The 19,611-nt window shown below is 40.4% G+C and overlaps 1 protein-coding gene across 1 annotated transcript; it reads left to right on the forward strand.

The window, feature by feature from the left end:
* The first annotated feature begins 4,648 nt into the window (after positions 1-4,648).
* On the forward strand, positions 4,649-18,729 carry faxdc2 (fatty acid hydroxylase domain containing 2). The gene is made up of 8 exons (XM_084138232.1): positions 4,649-4,723; positions 5,231-5,328; positions 5,451-5,554; positions 5,871-5,992; positions 9,602-9,807; positions 15,283-15,388; positions 15,465-15,631; positions 18,014-18,729. The coding sequence occupies exons 1-8, from the start codon at positions 4,715-4,717 to the stop codon at positions 18,171-18,173; spliced, it is 972 nt and encodes a 323-aa protein (XP_083994358.1). The 5' UTR covers positions 4,649-4,714; the 3' UTR covers positions 18,174-18,729.
* Positions 18,730-19,611: the final 882 nt, after the last annotated feature.

Here is a 19,611-nt window from a genome sequence, read left to right on the forward strand (position 1 = left end):
AAGGGCATCCGTACCTGACCTCTGCAAAAGCATCCGATTGCACCAAGTCTGGCTTGACAGACATCATCTCACAGTCTGCGAGGCCCCACAGGTTAAGCCAAGAGCGCACGATGATGGATGGCCTGACGAGCATTACGGAGGACGAGCTGCCATATCTTTCACCACAAGGCCCTCGAGACTGTGTTTGAGATCGAGCGGGTCGCTCCAGTTGTGCCTGATGTGCTTCATGAATTTGGTCCCAGCAGTTTCCCGTCGTAAATGTCCCTTTCCTGGTTGGTGGCGCTCTGTGGAGCCGGCCACTCGATGTTGAGGCGAGACGTTCACACTCGTCCAGGAGGATGGACTACTAGCGTAAGGCCACGGGGGCGTTGGCCTGGGGAACGCAAGAGGGCGGGATGGGCTCCTCGTCCTCTGAGACCTCGAGAAGGCCCGCGTCGCCATCATCAGGCAACACTTCTACAGCCAGTTATTTTACTTATTATTTTACACATTCTGTGTTGTCAGTCGGTTTTTGTTTTGGTCTGTGTGACTCCGCCCACTGCTAGCTCAGCCAATAGTGTTTCGACACCCGGGACGCCAGTTGGCGGGAAACACAGCGTATCGCAGCCTTGGAAACGAACAAACAAACTGGGTGGCAGATTCCACACAACCTAAAAAGCCTCGATATCCATCTAAAAATCTCTATGAATGAGAGAATATTAAAACACGGATATATCAACTCATTAACTTACGAAGTGTAAGTTTGTAAATCAGTAAGTCTCCTCGGCTTTGGTTGTCAATTGCTCTCGTTCCTGTCGCGTGTCCTCAGACTGGCAAACCAGTGTGAGTGGAGAGTCTGAGGAGGAGGAGGCGGAGGAAACAACGATCTCTGATATTTTGAATTTGGACTGCAGTACCTGTTTCTACCACTTGCTGTCATTCTTACACACTGCACCTTTAAATAAGACGTTCTTGACGACGCATGCAGCCTTCAGATGCGCCGCTGCAGAGTCGCAGAGAACACAGCCTCCCGCTGTCACATGTAGCTGTGGATCGATTCATTATTGGTGGCAGAGAGTAACGAAGCTTTAATTGAACCAACTGCTTTGGTCTGGAAACGCTGGCGACAACTGCTGGTGAAACTACATCATTGACATCTTTTACTAAACAAATGCAAATGTTTTCATAAGTGTAATGTTTTATGTATAAATTACAAATCATTAAATGCCATTAAATATAGTACTTGGATTGTGTGTTTTTAGTTAGGGGCTCCATGTTGGGGCCCGTTCTTCGTACGTTGCTTATTACATCCGAGATCAAATGACACATCCAAGATGATATCATCGTGCGAATCATGATCTGGCTAACTCGGTTCTTCGAACACACTTTCCGGATATGATTAGTATCGCTGGATTGAGTTATCTGAGATAATTGCGCGTTCATGCGCTGGTTAAAAGGGGATATGTATCGATAGTAGAAACATTGATCAGCAACGCTGCTATTGGCTGCTCAGCGTGGCCAAAGACCGCGCTCAGTTTTACTCAGCAGAGCAAGAACTAATAGTCGAAGTTTATTCGGAATTTTAATGTTTAATCAAAACGCCAGGGAACACCTCAAAGTCTGCAAAAGCCAGGAGAGAGGGCTGGCAAAAAGTAGCAGACAATTTAAATCCGTTAGAAGTGGCCATGTTAGATGTTTTTATCACTTAATAGCCTATTTTTGTATTTTAATAATTGCATAATTACTTTGTTCATTGTAATGTCAGAGTCACCACACTAGAACATGGGAACAAAAGTGAAGTACAAAAATATTCTACATAATGGTAATTTTTAGTTATATTATAGTCTCTTTTATAAAGGGCACTGTTGAATAAATGGTTGTCTGTTTATAAAAGCAACCAAGAAAAAGGCTGAGAAAAAAAAAGAAAAGATCTTAGTAGCCTACACTGTAAAATCATTTTTGCTGCATTAAATTAAGGCTGTATAGTCATTTCAACTGTTAAATCTTGAGTAATGATGAATTGCTTTGACTTGTGAAAGTGAAAACTGATAACTTATGAACTTATGTTAATGTAAAAATATTTTGCCATGAGTTATTGATCACATTTTTCCCGAGTGTAGTTCATTCTAATGACATTGTGTTTTCCTCTTTTGTGCACTTTTACATAATACACCAACACTTGTATCTGTTCCCAAGAAAGTGGAGCTGAAATATGTGCAGTAAGTGGACATTTTATAACTTTCCAAAGGAAAGAATGTATAAGACTTTGTAATGTCCTTTTGTTTCCATTGCACTGGACAGTGAATAAACCCTCTACACAGAAAGGCCTACAGAAGAGTCTGCACAGACAGAGGAGACATAGGCCTACAGGTGGGCAGTGGATAGCCAACTTTTCCTTTTTATTTGTTGCATGAGGCATGTGTCTAATATCTCTTGTTGCAGGCATTTGAACACTGGCTTTTCTTTACAAAGAACAATTGAAATAAAACTCAAGGAACTAAGCATATTTGTCTTTTATTAAACATTTAATGAAAAGTGTTTTTTTGTGGCAATGTTGTGTAATATGGCACATGCAACAATGTCACAGGCCCTGTCAGGTGTGCAACCCTCAGACTTTTCAGACACTGAAATCTTCCCTTTAGCCAAAGTTCATTTCATTGTGTGCCCTTGTCCTGGCTAGAGCTGCACTGTAACTGGTTTGGGTCAGGGAATGGGGTCATAAAACACCTGTCTGCAGGAACATGTCATAATCACCTATGAAAAAATGCAGTTCTGTTAGGATCAGCATAAGTGTATATAATACAGCGAGCTTGATATTTAATTGTGGAACTTTTCTTACCACTTTAAAATAATGTGCATAAATGTGAATCTCTGAAAATTCTTAAGTCATGCACAGATCCTGGCCATTTTGCTTTCACATTTGTGATATGGAAGATTTTAGTCAACTGCCTTTTTTTTTTATTTGATATAATATTACTAATCTGGAATATTAAGAATCACAATAGTAACTGGGCAGCACATTTACATTGTGAATCCCCTTTCTGTTCACATAATCCCCTTCATTGAGGCCTTGATGGCAGTCTATGGTAGCCTATAGTCTATGGTACCAATCACGTTAGTGAAGCCTGAGTGACATATCTGTAATCATGGTCATGATTGTATGGTCTTCATAAAAAATTATGATAGCCTAAAAAAAAAAAAAAAAACACTGCTTTACAACATTGGGGTATTAAGTGGCTTGGAAATGCCACAAAAAAAAAAAAAAACTGAAACTGTCTTTTAAACATAAAAGCGACAAAAAACGACAATCTAACGAATCACGAGAAAAAATATATATCTCAGAAAGAAAGTGCACTATCGCGCTGCGCTGGACTTCCCGTATCAGCTCCGCTTATGAAGCCGCGATCTAATCCTGTTTACATGAAATAAGCTCCCGAGCAGGTTTAAGTTTGCGCACCTGTTGCTATGACAGCAAGTCCAGGATGAGCGTTGAAGAACCAAACAATCCAAGATCATGCCAAATCGCCAACAATCAAATCCAGCTAACTGAGTTAGCGACGTACGAAGAACGGACCCCATGTTGGTCTTAATTGTATTAATTGTCTTAATGAAACAGAAGTTGTGCTGGTCTGGTTCTTCTCTATTGTGCGGTAGGCCTATATATGTAAGTGAATATATATTCTGGAATAAGAACAAATGTGGGCGGGGCTTGATTGTGTCCGTGGGGAATTGATTGGATGATTGGATGGTTGTGGTTTGCTATTGGCTGATCTCATGTGAGTGACAGTTTGCCCCGATAAATCATTGAGAATAAACACAGCAATATTCCATAAAAAACAAGAATTGTCCATGTTGATTTTATGGTGACTTTAACCTCTGGTCTAGGAGTACTAGATCGTAACGTGAACTAAATCATCACTTCCTGGGAAACTTAATAAAATGAAAGTTTCTGCAGTTGGGGAAGCAAGCTTACTGATCCTATTCAGATGTGCAGATGGAAGTTAATTGTGTTATTGCATTCAGATATCTGATGTTTGGGATGTTCTAGAGACAGTTATTCCAACTAATTGTACAGCTAATAAAGGCACCAATAAAATTATCACCTATTTTGAACTTACAAATAAATAAATAAATATTAAAGCTGATAAATAATATTGCCTTCAGCTGAGACACTGTTCGCCATGATGGTTTTGAATTGCTTAAAATATGATTGGAATCACTTCAAAAAAGAAAAATACAGTTCAGCACAAGTCTGTCATATAGGCTTCATTGTGTGCTTGGAACATGGCTTGTAATGGTGAGACTTTTGTTTTTGTAATCAGGCTTTAAAAAATTATATAAAATTTGGATTTAGATTTATGGGTCAATATATCAGTTATCGGCTTTCAAATATAAAGAATTATCGGTTAACAGTATCGGCCAAAATGTTCATCAGTGCATCCCTAGTGTGTTACTCACTTTTGAGACTGCAAATAAATCTCTCAAATAATACAATCTGCTGGGTCTATGATAGTAGATGCAATTTTATTGTTAGGTATTATTTTTGTATTCAAGATTTTTATATTATTCATATTTTAATCAAGAAAGGAGCAGCTACTGACTGGTGTTTCCTCCGCATGGATCGTCAGCTGATCAGCGGTCGGCCAATCACAGGTCAGCTGGTGACGTCACGAGGCTGTAAACATGTACAGTATAAACAGACATGACTGTCAGCTCCTGATCTCACACAGCCAGCATGGACAGAGTAAGTCATTTCACTGCATTATTGTTCACTGGGGTTTGTTCTGCCTCACTGAACTCTTACTTTAAAGTGTGTGTAATTATAGATGTGTCACTGTTGTTACATCATCGCTGTCGTGTTATTTTGCATAACGAGTCTGCTTGTTTTGAACATTTACTGAAGTTTACAAAGAAAATATTTAAAAGATTGAAACTGCTATTTCAATTTGATGAAAACAAACATATTGCATATAATAACTTGTAATTGCACATCGAAAAATATATAATAACGTAATAATAATAAATGCTGAATTGTTTCTGCACAATTAACTCTCCAGTTTACAAGCTGTCAATCCTGTCAGAAATACTGTGTCATGTCGTAGTTTTGATGACTTTACTATTATTCTATTATTATGTCACAGTGCTTTTCACTGGTGGTGTATACGTTCAATAAATGCTCTTATGGTGGCACTTTATACATTAGTTGAACTTCAACAATATGAAGTGGCATTTAGTCTTCATCTCTCTAAAGGAGAACACTGGAGGGCTTTGGGACTCGGTGAAGAAAGCAGCTTTTGTCATCGGATCTGGGCTTTTCTTCCTGGTCGGGTTTAGAAACTCAGTGACATGGTGAGCAATTTTCATCTTCACAGTCTTGCTTTACATTTCAAATCCTGCTAATCTGTACCTTGCCCTCGACGTGTCCTTTATGATCGAGCATTAATCATTAATGAGCTGTCTGTGTTTTGAAGGCACTTGCAGAGGTTTTGGGGAGCGTCTGGAGACTTCTGGCAGACGCAGTGGACCAAGCTTCACCAAGCCATGGGGGGAAATGAGGCCGCCTTGTTTTTCACCGGTCAGAGAATCAGCAAAACTTGTTTTTTAACCTTTATGCAGCTTCCCCTCTGGACACTGATCATGAAGTGTTCACGCATCTGTTGTTCTAGGCTGAACTGACCTCCTAAAAGTGCAAAACAGACACATAGCGATCTCTGTTAGTGTCAGTCTCTCAAAACTTCACTTAAATAGCATAATTTTTGCAATGCCACTGTATTCTGCATCAGGCAATTTTGTTTAATTAAATCTTCCCAACAATGCTAAGAATTGAAAGTGGTTTCTGCCCAAACATGAATAGTGGATTAATGCTGCATGTTGTCTGTGGTGTTGAACAGGGACCATGCTGGTGCCGATGCTCTCCTTCTGGCTGTTCAACGCCCTGCTGATGCTGGTCGACACCACGGGAAAGCCGGGCTTCATCACACGCTACAGGATTCAGCCTGACAAAAACAATCCGGTATCGTCCTGTTTAAGCTCTCAGTCATCACTGCCTGTTTCTAACGGTGCGGGATTCATCCCAGGACTGTCACCATCACTCCATCTGTAAAAATGACATATACAATTGACCCGTGTCGAGTAATGGGTAAAATGCCAGAAGTGATTGAGACGTACAATACCAGTCAAATGTTTTGGATCTGTAAGATTTGTAATGTTCTTCTGCTCACCAAGGCTGCATTTATTTGATAAAAATAATCATATTTCAAAATAAACAGTGTTTTCTATGTGAATATATAGTAAAGTGAATGTTCAGCATCATTACTCCAGTCTTCAGTGTCACATGATCCTTCAGAAATCACTCTAATATGAGGATTTGATGATCAAGAAACATTTCTCATTATTATCAGTGTTTAAAACAGTTATTTAAATTTTTATTTCAGGATTCTCTGATGAATAGAAAGTTCAAAAGAACAGCATTTATCTGAAATAGAAGCTTTTGTAACATTAAACACTACCGTTCAAAAGTTTGGGGTCAGTACGAATTTTTATTTTATTTTTTGGTGGAAATAAATAAATGAAATCAATACTTTTATTCATCGAGGATTAATTAAATTGATCAAAAGTGACAGTAAAGACATTTATAATGTTACAAAAGATTCTATTTCAGATAAATACTGCTCTTTTAACTTTCTGTTAGAATCCTGGAAAAAACACTGATAATAATGAGAAATGTTTCTTGATCATCAAATCCTCATATTAGAGTGATTTGTGAAGGATCATGTGACACTGAAGACTGGAGTAATGATGCTGAACATTCAGCTTTGATCACAGGAATAAATTACACTTTACTATATATTCACATAGAAAACAGCTGTTTTAAATAGTCATAATATTGAACGATATTACTGTTTTTATCTTTAATCAAATAAACTTTGGGTCAGTAAGATTTTTTATTTAATTTTTTGGTGGAAATAAATATAATGATCATAAACTTCATCTGCTCAGAGTCTGACGTGCATTTGGAAACGCAACATACGCTACTAACTCGACCAGATCTGTAAAGACAAGCGTTTATGAACACGTTGCCAACAAAGGAGAAGCTTTAAGGACTCTGAGGATTTCCATCAAAATACAAGCTTGATGGTGTAACGTTTGAGAAAGATATTAAGGCGTAAATATTAGTATTGTAATTTTACAATTGCACTATAAAGTAAAAAAGAGTTCATGATGTGACATCATGACATAATTATTTAAAATTAAATTTAGATTAATTTGGATAATGTTCATGCATATTATATGTATGCTTCAGGGATGCACCATATATTGGCCACCATATCAGTATCAGCCGATACATGTTCATTTTTAATGTTATCGTCTCAATCAGAAAATCTGGCTGATATATTAAGCTGATAAATAACATTTCCTTCAGCTGAGACTCATCAGGTGTGCTCTCTTCACCTTGAGGGTTTTGAGTTGCTTGAAATATGATTGAAATCACTTCAAAAAAGGAAAATGCGGTTCAGTGCAACATTAATTAAAATTATCATAAGAACATCATTATAACTGTGTGTGTACCAGGCCAACAGTGCATCCCTAGTATGTTACTTACCTTTGAGACTGTATGGATCCAATTATTAATAACAAAAAATATCTGATTGTCAATGACTTGATTATAATAATAATGGATGGTGGCAGGCCTAGTGTAATGAAGAAAAGACCCAAACCCACTGATTAGTTCTTGCTGAGGCTGGGAAATATATTTAATATTCACACAATTATTTTGCTGACAATGAAAGATTAAGCAACATTATTGAATATTGCACTGATTTTAATGCAATTACTATTTGACCAGTAAGTTTCTTAACAACATTAGACAAATTACATGATCCTTCCGTGTTTTGTGACTCACTAATAATGCAGACGTGTTTCAGTAGCGTCTCTGATCTAAACATGAAAAAGCAAAAATGACCTAAAAGACTTAAGTCATTTCTATGTATTACTTTAGACTATGTTTCAGTGAATCAATTCAAAACCTTTTAATTTTGTGGCTCGTTTGCAGCACCGCTCAACGATGTTTAGTAAAATTAGTAAAAATTTTATTAGTAAAATATCTGCAAATATCGATATGTATTGATATATTAGAGTAAATATTCTTCTTTGTTTCTTCTGTCTGTACTGTAGCTCATAGTCCAAATGATAACTTTCTGCACTGATAACAGTTTTAGCACGCATTGCATGAATTTAGATTACACAGCATATATAATCTTAAAATATCAGTCGTAAACACTTACATGTTTCGATTATGTAGTGTATAATAATAATAATGTCTGGCTGTTAAAGCAAAGAGAGAAGCTCAATAATACCCTGTTTATGATAAAGTTCAGAGTTCACTGATGACAGTCTCAGTCATTATATGAAGCAACAGGTTTTTTAAAGTCTGATAATAATAATCTGTACAGTTGAACGTCTCCTGAGGAGGTTTTCTCTCAGTGTTTTCACATCAGATAATGCTTTACCCTTGAGTAACCTCCACTTTAGAGATATAAGTAACAACTACATGTCAACTAACTCTCATTAGAGTATTAGTAGACTGTTTAGTTAGGGTTCGAGTTAGTAGAATAAGCTGACATGTATCAAAGACTAAGGGCCCCATCACACACCCGGCGACGCAAGTGTGTTTTGCTAGTTTCAGCCCGACGCAGTTTTCATTTTTACGTCCAGCGACGCATTGTTTAAATAGCAAATGCATTAGCGCTCATCTGTGGCCCATGGGCTGCTGGTCTGAGAACGAGTGTGTGTTCAGGAGCAGTGATGGACCACTGATATTATGAGGAACTGAAATAGACTGAGCCGTTGACCAACTGAACCTGCTCTAAAGTCAATGGCGCAGGATTTTATTTGTTATTTAAAGATCATGTTAGTAATATTAGTGCACAACATGCTACACTCTGCTTATTACACACACACGCACACACACACACACACACACTCTGCTTATTACACACACAGGGACGCGCAGCAGCACACAAGCAATGCCAAGTATTAAAAATAAGAGGATTGCAATGTAAAAGATTATTATAGTGTACATAAAGATATGGTGAATCCGGCTTGTCTCGTAGATGGTCTCGCTTTAACCTCACACACACACACACACACACACACACACACTCACACAGCTTTAACCTCGCGCTCGAGCAGATCCGTTTCCTCGCTAGAGAAGCGTTCAGTTTTTCCGCTTGCTAATTCCTCCTTGTAAATAGCGAATCCGCCATGACACGAGCGCAACTGGCTTTTAAAGGGAGTGGGAGATGAGACTCTGATTGGTTTATTTCACGTTACGCCCAAAACACACCCGTTACTCATTAAGAGAATAGAGACAAAACACACCCGTTACTCATTAAGAGAACAGAGACAAAACACACCCATTACTCATTATAAGAATAGGGACAACACTTTTAGACCAGCGCCGGGAGCGCCAACCATTTTTCCCGTCGTTAAACTAGCACAAGTGGATTTGGACTCGCTCTGAGTGCGCTTTAGACCATGAGCTCAGATCCTTAAAATAGGGCCTTTATAGTCAGTAGAATGTCTGTTGCGGAGCATCAGGTATAATGAGTGTTTCCGGCAGGTGGACGCGGACCGGTTGCGTCATGCGGTGAAGACGGTGCTGTTTAACCAGGTGTTTCTGTCGGGGCCGGTGGTGGTTCTGGTCTACATGCTGATGCAGTGGCGCGGGGACCCGTGCGGCCCGGAGCTGCCCAGCTTCCACTGGGTCCTGCTGGAGCTGTCCGTCTCCGGCCTGATAGAGGAGGTGCTCTTCTACTACACACACAGGTCAGCGGTCACATGATGCTCTTCTACTACACACACAGGTCAGCGGTCACATGATGCTCTTCTACTACACACACAGGTCAGCGGTCCGACTCTACACACACAGGTCAGCAGTCTGACTCTACACACACAGGTCAGCTGTCTGACTCTATACACACAGGTCAGCTGTCTGACTCTACACACACAGGTCAGCGGTCCGACTCTACACACACAGGTCAGCTGTCTGACTCTATACACACAGGTCAGCGGTCCGACTCTACACACACAGGTCAGCGGTCCGACTCTACACACACAGGTCAGCTGTCTGACTCTACACACACAGGTCAGCGGTCCGACTCTACACACACAGGTCAGCTGTCTGACTCTATACACACAGGTCAGCGGTCCGACTCTACACACACAGGTCAGCGGTCCGACTCTACACACACAGGTCAGCGGTCACATGATGCTCTTCTACTACACACACAGGTCAGCGGTCCGACTCTACACACACAGGTCAGCAGTCTGACTCTACACACACAGGTCAGCGGTCACATGATGCTCTTCTACTACACACACAGGTCAGCGGTCCGACTCTACACACACAGGTCAGCAGTCTGACTCTACACACACAGGTCAGCTGTCTGACTATACACACAGGTCAGCTGTCTGACTCTACACACACAGGTCAGCGGTCCGACTCTACACACACAGGTCAGCGGTCCGACTCTACACACACAGGTCAGCGGTCACATGATGCTCTTCTACTACACACACAGGTCAGCGGTCCGACTCTACACACACAGGTCAGCAGTCTGACTCTACACACACAGGTCAGCTGTCTGACTATACACACAGGTCAGCTGTCTGACTCTACACACACAGGTCAGCGGTCCGACTCTACACACACAGGTCAGCGGTCCGACTCTACACACACAGGTCAGCTGTCTGACTCTATACACACAGGTCAGCTGTCTGACTCTATACACACAGGTCAGCGGTCCGACTCTACACACACAGGTCAGCGGTCCGACTCTACACACACAGGTCAGCGGTCTGACTCTACACACACAGGTCAGCTGTCTGACTCTATACACACAGGTCAGCGGTCCGACTCTACACACACAGGTCAGCTGTCTGACTCTACACACACAGGTCAGCGGTCCGACTCTACACACACAGGTCAGCGGTCCGACTCTACACACACAGGTCAGTTGTCTGACTCTATACACACAGGTCAGCGGTCCGACTCTACACACACAGGTCAGCTGTCTGACTCTATACACACAGGTCAGCGGTCACATGATACAGCAGAATCACTGGCTACGTCTACAATAATCCGTTAGTAATGGGATTGACGGCTCAGTCGGACTGAAAAGTCTTCGTGTAAAACACCTTACTCGAGCCGATTGAGCTCAATCCCAATGACATTCCGATTGGATTAAAAGGGCCGGTTTATTCCTTTTCTAATCCGATCGAGAGAACATGTAAACACTTGATCAGATTGAAAGCCGAAACTTAAAGGACTGCGCATGTGCAATGACGTAGAAATAGCGTAATGACGTAGTAATTGCGTAATGACGCGCTGAACGAGCTGTTCTCCTGCTGAATAAAGTGTGGTATAAACGAGTGTCTCGTCCTCCTATAATCCTCCTCTTCTGCGTGTGTGAAGTGGAGCAGGACAACGGCCCACCAGTGCTGCTTCAGAAGCTCACACACACACGACTGGTTTTGGGCATTTTTACTGCGTGATATTAAAGGTGGTATCAGCGATTTCAGGCCCAAACATAAATGATCACATTCATCTAATCTTTCCTAATGATCCGCTAGCTGCCCGCCCCATAAGCTTGCCGTCAAAAAAATGTGTCTCTGTAGGCAGCCTAGATCTGCAGAACAAAAACAAATGGTTTAACCAACACTCAAAACCAAAACAAATAGTGTTCCAACCAATCACCGGCAGGGGGGGGGTGCTGTGAGGTTTTCGCGGGCAGCCGTCATAGGCTGCCTACAGAGACACGTTTTTTTGACGGCAAGCTTATGGGGCGGCAGCTAGCGGATCATTAGGAAAGATTAGATGAATGTGATCATTTATGTTTGGGCCTGAAATCGCTGATACCACCTTTAAGTCTGCTGTTTAAAACAAATAAAGAACCAATGTATGAGTTAACAGTTATAATGTGCAAACAGTGGGAAACTCATATTCGTGCAGTGAGCGCATGTCAACAGATATTCCGATTTAAAGCTTGTGATATAAACGCGCACATCAACCCGATCACGGTTAGCATTCATGTAAACACTACATTCGATGCAAACTTCATCAAATATCTGCTGTAAAGCAGCTCTAAAAAGACTATAGTGACATTATAGTGTTATTATTATTAATATTATTGACCACCTGCTTTGACAACATAGTATGAGAACTAGGGGTGTAGCGATTCCCTCATGTCACGATACTGAACTCACGATACGATATTACTGAGATACTCCAAGACATATGATGAAAGGTTAACAAAAAAATAACTGTTGATTAAAATGCTAAATTTGATATTACATTGTGTGTGTAAATGAATAGTCTTGGACTTGGTGCTGAAACCCAAAGCACAGGACAATAGAGACACCAGAATAACAATATTCATGATTCTGAAGCTGAAAATACTGAATTATTGTAGATGAATATTCTTGATCTCCGTCACTGACTAGATATATTTACAGTAATGTAGGACACTTTTACTGGTAACTAGACATTTGGCATTATCAGGACACACTAATATTCCCTCATTGCATTATTGCAGTTTACTGTAGTACTGACACAAAAAACGTGAATTTTTTCTCACACAGGCATTTTTATTTTGGGTGAACTTACCATGATACAAATTGTTGCATTTTTGTATTGCGATATATTGTTACACCCCTAATGAGAACTGAACTGAGCTGGACGATGACATCACTGTTTTCTCCAGAGCGGCTGTAAAGATAAATGAGCTATGGGTACGTTTGTACGACCTTACAGATAAAAGCGTTATCAAACTGATCCTCATCCACACGGATCTGCTGAAACGACTAAAACACTGTATTATGCTGCCAGACAAGTAATTGGTGATGTCACTTTATAAAGAAAGACTACACGCCTGCACACACACGCACAAGCATGACTAAACACGTAACACACACGTGCACGGTTTTAACGTTTACACGGAGATGATAACGGCATTGCTTTCAAAACTCAGTTTGTGTTCTCAGGCCACCAAAACACTGCTGTCGTGTAAATGAACGGCCAGAACCATTAAAGGCTTTCTGTTTTCAGTTGTCGTAAGTTAATAACTAATGATGAACGGAAATGAATCGATGCTGAACTTAAACTGGACTCTTTCTTCTAGATCTGCCGTACAGCAGAAACACACTCTGGTGCGTTATTGTCCTGTTATCTCTGTAAAGCTGCTTTGAAACACTCTGTGTTATTAAAAGCGCTGTATAAATAAAGATTATTCAGATCAGTGTTGATTCAGTTCAGTTCAATAACAGTGTAAAGTTCATTAATCATGAAAGAAGTTCAGTTCAGCTTCAGCGGTTGGCTAACTCTTAATCATGTTCATCAGTTAACTGGCCAATGATAGTGTGTCCACATAAGATGGCTGTATAGCCCTCATGCAGAGCGCAGGCGGTGAGGGACAGACCTCCAGTGGCATCCGCTGTAGAAGATCCCAGATCACGTGTCATTTTACACAGCTCATGTTGTGTGGCGTTTTCTGTCTTCTGAAATTTCTTGAAAACATATTTTTGCAGTGTTTCATGAGCAGAACAATCCAAAAACACATTAAACAACAGTACAGCCCACTGAAGAGATGTCTATCCCTCACAGCCTCGCTTTCATTCCTGTTAAAAATCAAAGATGGCGCTGCTGTGAATAAGAGGACCGAGACCGCTGAAAAGATGAGTCTCAATCCGCTTCTACTTCTAAGATATTACTACCTAATCTGTGTGTGTGTGTGAGTGTGAGTGTGTGAGTGTGTGTGTGTGTGTGTGTAACGGAGGGATTCCTGACACTGTTTTGACTCCTTTACACAGTTTATAAGCTCTTCATGAGTTCTCGGCTGGTCAGAATACCATCATATGTAGATACGCACACACAACGAGCGCATTGTTTTGGATGTTCGGTAAGTTGCGAAATATACGTTATAAAAGCCGACCAATCAGGTTGTGAACATATCCCTATGCCTTTAGGTTCAGACTAAATGTGAACCAGGACTTAACCGAACTATAAGTGTGAACATTTATGTTAAATGTTATAATATGTTATATTTATGTTAAATGTTATTTTATGTTATCTAAGCCAGCCATTTATGATTTATAGCATGTTTTTTTCCTACAAAATCTTTCCTGATGTACGTTTTAAGCCAGAGCAGTTTGTTTCATAGCCAAACTGCAGTCGTTCGGGTTTAGAGTTTAGAGGGACAAAAAACAACGATTTCACTTTTTGTGAATGTAGTTCAAATCCAGAAGCTTATAACCCATTTGGACGTTCTCATTGGCTCATTCGCTGCTGCGTCTTACATCATCAACCCGTCAATCAACGATTCGGTTCAATGCCGTGAACCAGCTTGACCGGTTACTGGCTTAAAACACAGATTTGTTCAAGAATCGAACATCAGTAGTTGCGGGGAATTTGATCTGACAAAATCCCTGTAGTGCATTTGCACAGAAACACACACACACACACACACACACACACACACACACACACACACACACACACACACACACACACACACACACACACACACACACACACACACACACACACACACACACACACACACACACACACACACGCACACACACACACACACACACACACAGGCTGAAAGCTACAAACGCCTAATTTTGACTTCAAGGCACATTTTCTTGATATCAAGAATTATACTTCTTTTAGTAACAATGGCAATTTTTGATAGCAGGAATTACATTTCCACTTGTAAAAATGTGAATTATTGATATCAGCAGTGACATCATCACGAATTCTTGATAGCAAGAATTTAATTTAAACTGTAAATGATGTCTGTAATTGTATTTTCACCGAAGGCTGTCATCAAATTCAAATGTTGATATCAAGAATTTCTTTGTTACTAGTAAAAATATATATTTCTGATATCATTAATTCAACTGTCACAAGTTGAAATATTAATTCTTGATATCTGTGAATGTATTTCAACATGTTACATTCGTTTGAAATTACATTAGTAATTTCAGATATCTAAAATGGCTTTCTTTCTAGAATCAATCACATTCATGAATATATCAAGAATTTAATTTAATCTATAAATGATGTCTGTAATTGTATTTTCACCACAGGCTGTCATCAAATTAATTTGTTGATATGAAGAATTCATATCCCGGGAATGAATAACAGTGTAAACGGCTTGCCATAATTCATCACACGCAGGATCTGATGGATCAGACTGAATGTTTCTGACGTTCATGAGCTCATCTTCTCCTCTTCAGGCTGGTCCACCATCCGTCGCTCTACAAGAGCATCCACAAGATTCACCACGAGTGGACGGCTCCGGTGGGAGTGGTGGCGCTCTACGCTCATCCGGTGGAGCATGTGGTAAGATCCGGCTCAGGTGTGATCATGTGACCCGTACAGTGGGTGTGTGTTGAACGCCCTCGGTATGTGTGTGCAGATGTCCAACATGCTGCCGGCTCTGGCGGGCCCGGTTCTGCTCGGCTCGCACGTCTCCACCACCAGCCTCTGGTTCACCATCGCTCTGCTGGTGACCACCGTCTCCCACTGCGGGTACCACCTACCCCTGCTGCCCTCGCCAGAGTTCCACGACTACCACCACCTCAAGTAAGGCCAGCGCTCAGGGCTGAGGTGAACACCACGTCACACCTGTTCGTTCTTCGATTTGAAGTAAATCAGAGCCTTGAATAATAGGCTTATCTTAAAGGAGTAGTTCACCTTAGAATTAAAATCTCCTGATTATGTATTCACTCGCCCCCGCGTCATCCAAGATGTTGATGTCTTTCTTTCTTCAGTGGAAAAGAAATGAAGGTTTTTGAGGAAAACACTCCAGGATGTTTCTCCATATAGTGTCTTCAATGGGGTCCAACGGGTCGAAGGTCCAGATGTGAGTTTCAGTGCAGCTTCAAAGTCTCGACACGATCCAGCCGAGGAATAAGAGTCTCATCCAGACAAACCAGCCGACATTTATAACAAAATAAACATTTATATACTTTTAACCACAAATGCTGGTCTTGCACTCGCTGTGATGCGACACACATTTACGTTGAAAGGACTTTGAAGCTGAAGCTTTTCCACTGAAGACAGAAAGACATGAACATCTTGGATGACGTGGAGAAGAGTAAACTATCAGGACATTTTAATTCTGAAGTGAGCTACTCCTTTAAATAAATAACAGAGTGTGTGTGTGAATGTCAGTCACTTTTACAGTGGTTCCAAATGTTGACTTGTATGCTTTTTTATGTTGTTTAGTCTTTGTGTTTCCATTAGAAGTAAATGAGGAATGTTTTGTTATATTCACAAGTTATATCCCAGAAGTGAAAGTTTTTCCTGAAAGTTGAAAGTAAATCCTGTATATTTGTTCACAGAAACTACCTAATTACCTAACTAAGGGTTATAATAGTGATGCACCAATCATTTTACAAGCAAATTGGCGGATTCCAGTAGTCCGATTGCAAATGTATTTATTTAGTTTATTTGTTTATCTTTGTGCAAGCAATTTTATTTGTTGCTTAAACAAAAAAATGTGTAGCCATTTGAAATTAGTGGGAACCACTGCATTTTAATCATGATCCAAACAGAGATGCTGCACACATGCAACATGAGCAGTTGTTTTTTAATTTTAATGAGATGGTATAATATCAAGATTTTAAGCAAAAACCGAGTGGTCTGAGTGTAGACTTGTGAAGTGATGCTACATAAGACACACCGGCACTAAACAAAAACAGCAGATGGACTGAGTGAAAATGCAGATTCACTCTCTGCCAGTAGGTGGCGCTCATGGAAGAGCAGCCGTTTCTGTGGTGACCGCTGTACAGCAGTTTACAGACTTCAGAACATTTACACACAAATTACATTTTAGGAAAATGATTGCAATGCAGTTTCCCACAAGTCCAGAAAAGAGATCAGCATTTATGGCCGGTCGACCGGTGCATCTGTAGTTATAAGCGTACTGGTAGTGTGCAGTAAGACGTGGTTTATGACTGTGAGGTAGAGTTGATCTGTGCTGTTGTCCAATCAATGAGCCTTTCAACTGTGCTCTACTTTCAACTCATGCAGTCAACTTTGTTCTCATGAGATAACCGGCAAACTCTGGGAGCTGTTCAGCCAGCTGATAGCTGTCCATGTGAGGATACACACATGCAAACTGGTGATGCATCATGTAACAGAGTCAAAACTTTCAATGTATTGCCAATTTTTCTTTATGAAAATGATTTGCAAATTCTGTCCCCACCATATCACTCCATATCGTACCCGTTTGCAGCTTATAAGTAAATGATCGCCTCTTCATTTTTCATTTGCAAAAAATCTATCAGCTTTTTGTGCTTTCTTTCACATCAGTTAGGATGAGTGAGCCTAAACTAAAATGTGCACCATTTTGTAGTCCATTGTCACACTGCATGGCTTCATAATAACAAGCTACTTATTCCCTAATTGTTGCAGACTTGCTCTAATGGGTTTCCAGCACTTGCTTCAGGTATCGCATAGAGGCTAAATATAGATTGTGATTATGTATATGTCATTTCCTTTGGTGTTCCATTGAAAAAGCAATGTTTTCTATAGGTGTAATCAGGCCTCCCCTTACTTGGAGAATGGATAGAAATTGTTAAAGAAATATACAATATGGAAGAATTGACTTTTATTTTGAGACTTAAAAAGGACCTATTTCTAAAATACTGGAAGAAATGGATTGAGCACTGTAATGTAAACGATCAATGACTGTATATGTGGATCTATACTTTTCCCAAAACAGAATGTATACCCTGTTCTATTGTTTGCTTCTTTCTATTTTTCTTAATGCTGTATGCTTAAAAATCATCAATACAAATACAGTAAAAAAAGCAATGTTTTCTAGGAGGAAAATCAAAGGCAATGCATTAAACATGACGTGTGTCATGATGGCATCACCAGTTTGGATAGACCTACTACGGTAAAACCCTGCTCTTTAGCACAAGTCCTTGCCTGACCTCTGACCCTCTTCGCCCGCAGGTTTAATCAGTGCTATGGAGTGCTGGGTGTGCTGGACAGGCTTCACGGGACAGACGACAAGTTCCGTAACTCAAAGGCATACGATCGGCACACCGTCCTGCTGGGTCTGACCCCGCTGAGCCAGAGCATCCCCGAACACGCCAAGAAGGAGCAAGACTAACCAGAACCCACGTGTGCGTGAGACGTGTTCCTGTATTCTCTGCAAGGCTTCATTACTGATTAAGTAAAGATAACTCTTACATAAGCAGTGTAATCGATCTGGAGTATGGACACTCACTCCTGGATTCAGTATCACGGAATTAAGGTTCATTCAACCTAAAGCGTTGTACTAATACATGCAGGACTAAGCTAATTTACTGTATCGCACTTTACTTTATCTGAAGCTGCTCTAGTCGTTGTTTGGGATCAGGGTTCAAATGCTGTCGAATGACCTTGTGTCGTACAGAGACGATCAATTCCTCTATACGGTCCTTTTTATTGTTCTTAATCTGTGTCTGAGTTCTTATACTGTGTCAGAATAGCTCCAACATTTATACAGTTGATAAATGATTTTAATACTGATCAATGCTATATTTTAATACTGAAAATCTGGTGCTGGTTTCTTGGAACTGAACATGTCCATGACTGTACTGTAGTCCACCTATTCATCTACTCTTTATGAGATTAGTTTCTGGATTTTCTGATTGAAGATCACTCATTAAAGCTAACCTGCTGCACTGGGTGAGTTTGATCATTAATAATTCTGATGCTCAGAGTAAAATAATGACACTTGCTGTTCAATTTGTCCTCTGGAACCAGAGTATGCATGAAGAAATCCATTGTCATACGGGCCTCACCAGGGGCACTCATCACTCATTTATAAAATGTTGCGTAGAAACCCTCCAGCGTTTGATCTATTACGGTCATTTCTCAAAAGAGCATTTGTGTGATTCAGAGAACAAATGTTCGCAATAAAACTAAATCTCTCTTCTAGATGTGAAATCGCAAATGATCCTGAAATTGTGCATATCTGAATACTTTCAGATCTCCACTTTAACACCACCCCTGTATATTAATGTCATTAACATATAAAAGAGCTCAAGTCAACGTCCAAATGCGTTACTTGAGAACGGCGAGCAGCAAGAACAGGAATCTCTGAATACCTGCAGTTCTCCGACTCTCTTCCAGAAGGGAAAAGATAGTGTTCACGTCAAAGACTGATTTTATAAATCTGAACGTTGGTGTGGATTTTAGCGTACACACACTTAAATCAAATCTGTGCGTACGCATGTTTTATATATGATGTTTAATTAAAACAACCAATCAGCTGCACTATTTTGATAATGATGTGATCGCTACCAAATTGAGTTATGGATCTATCCCAGACAGCAACATAAGTGTCGGCCCAGATCCGGCCCACATCTGGTACGCATTCAATCCACATGTACCAGATCTGGGCCGACACTATCTGGCTATCTGGGATCAGCCTGTGTCATCTAGTGTTTCATGACAGAGCTTAGTATTTAATAAAGTAGACAGTTTTGGTCTCATTTCCAATATAAATCATTTACACTCATTTAGGTTTATTTTTGGCATTTTCTTGTTTGTGGTTTTCCCTA

The sequence above is a fragment of the Abramis brama genome, assembly GCF_963993115.1.
Source record: "Abramis brama genome assembly, chromosome: 15".
Lineage (NCBI taxonomy): Eukaryota > Metazoa > Chordata > Actinopteri > Cypriniformes > Leuciscidae > Abramis > Abramis brama.

Bases quoted from the DNA above. Each gene is read 5' to 3' on its own strand.
- faxdc2 (XM_084138232.1), top strand. The intron at 5,329-5,450 runs GTGAGCAATTTT...TGTGTTTTGAAG, and splicing joins TTTAGAAACTCAGTGACATG to GCACTTGCAGAGGTTTTGGG. The intron at 15,632-18,013 runs GTAAGGCCAGCG...CTTCGCCCGCAG, and splicing joins CACGACTACCACCACCTCAA to GTTTAATCAGTGCTATGGAG.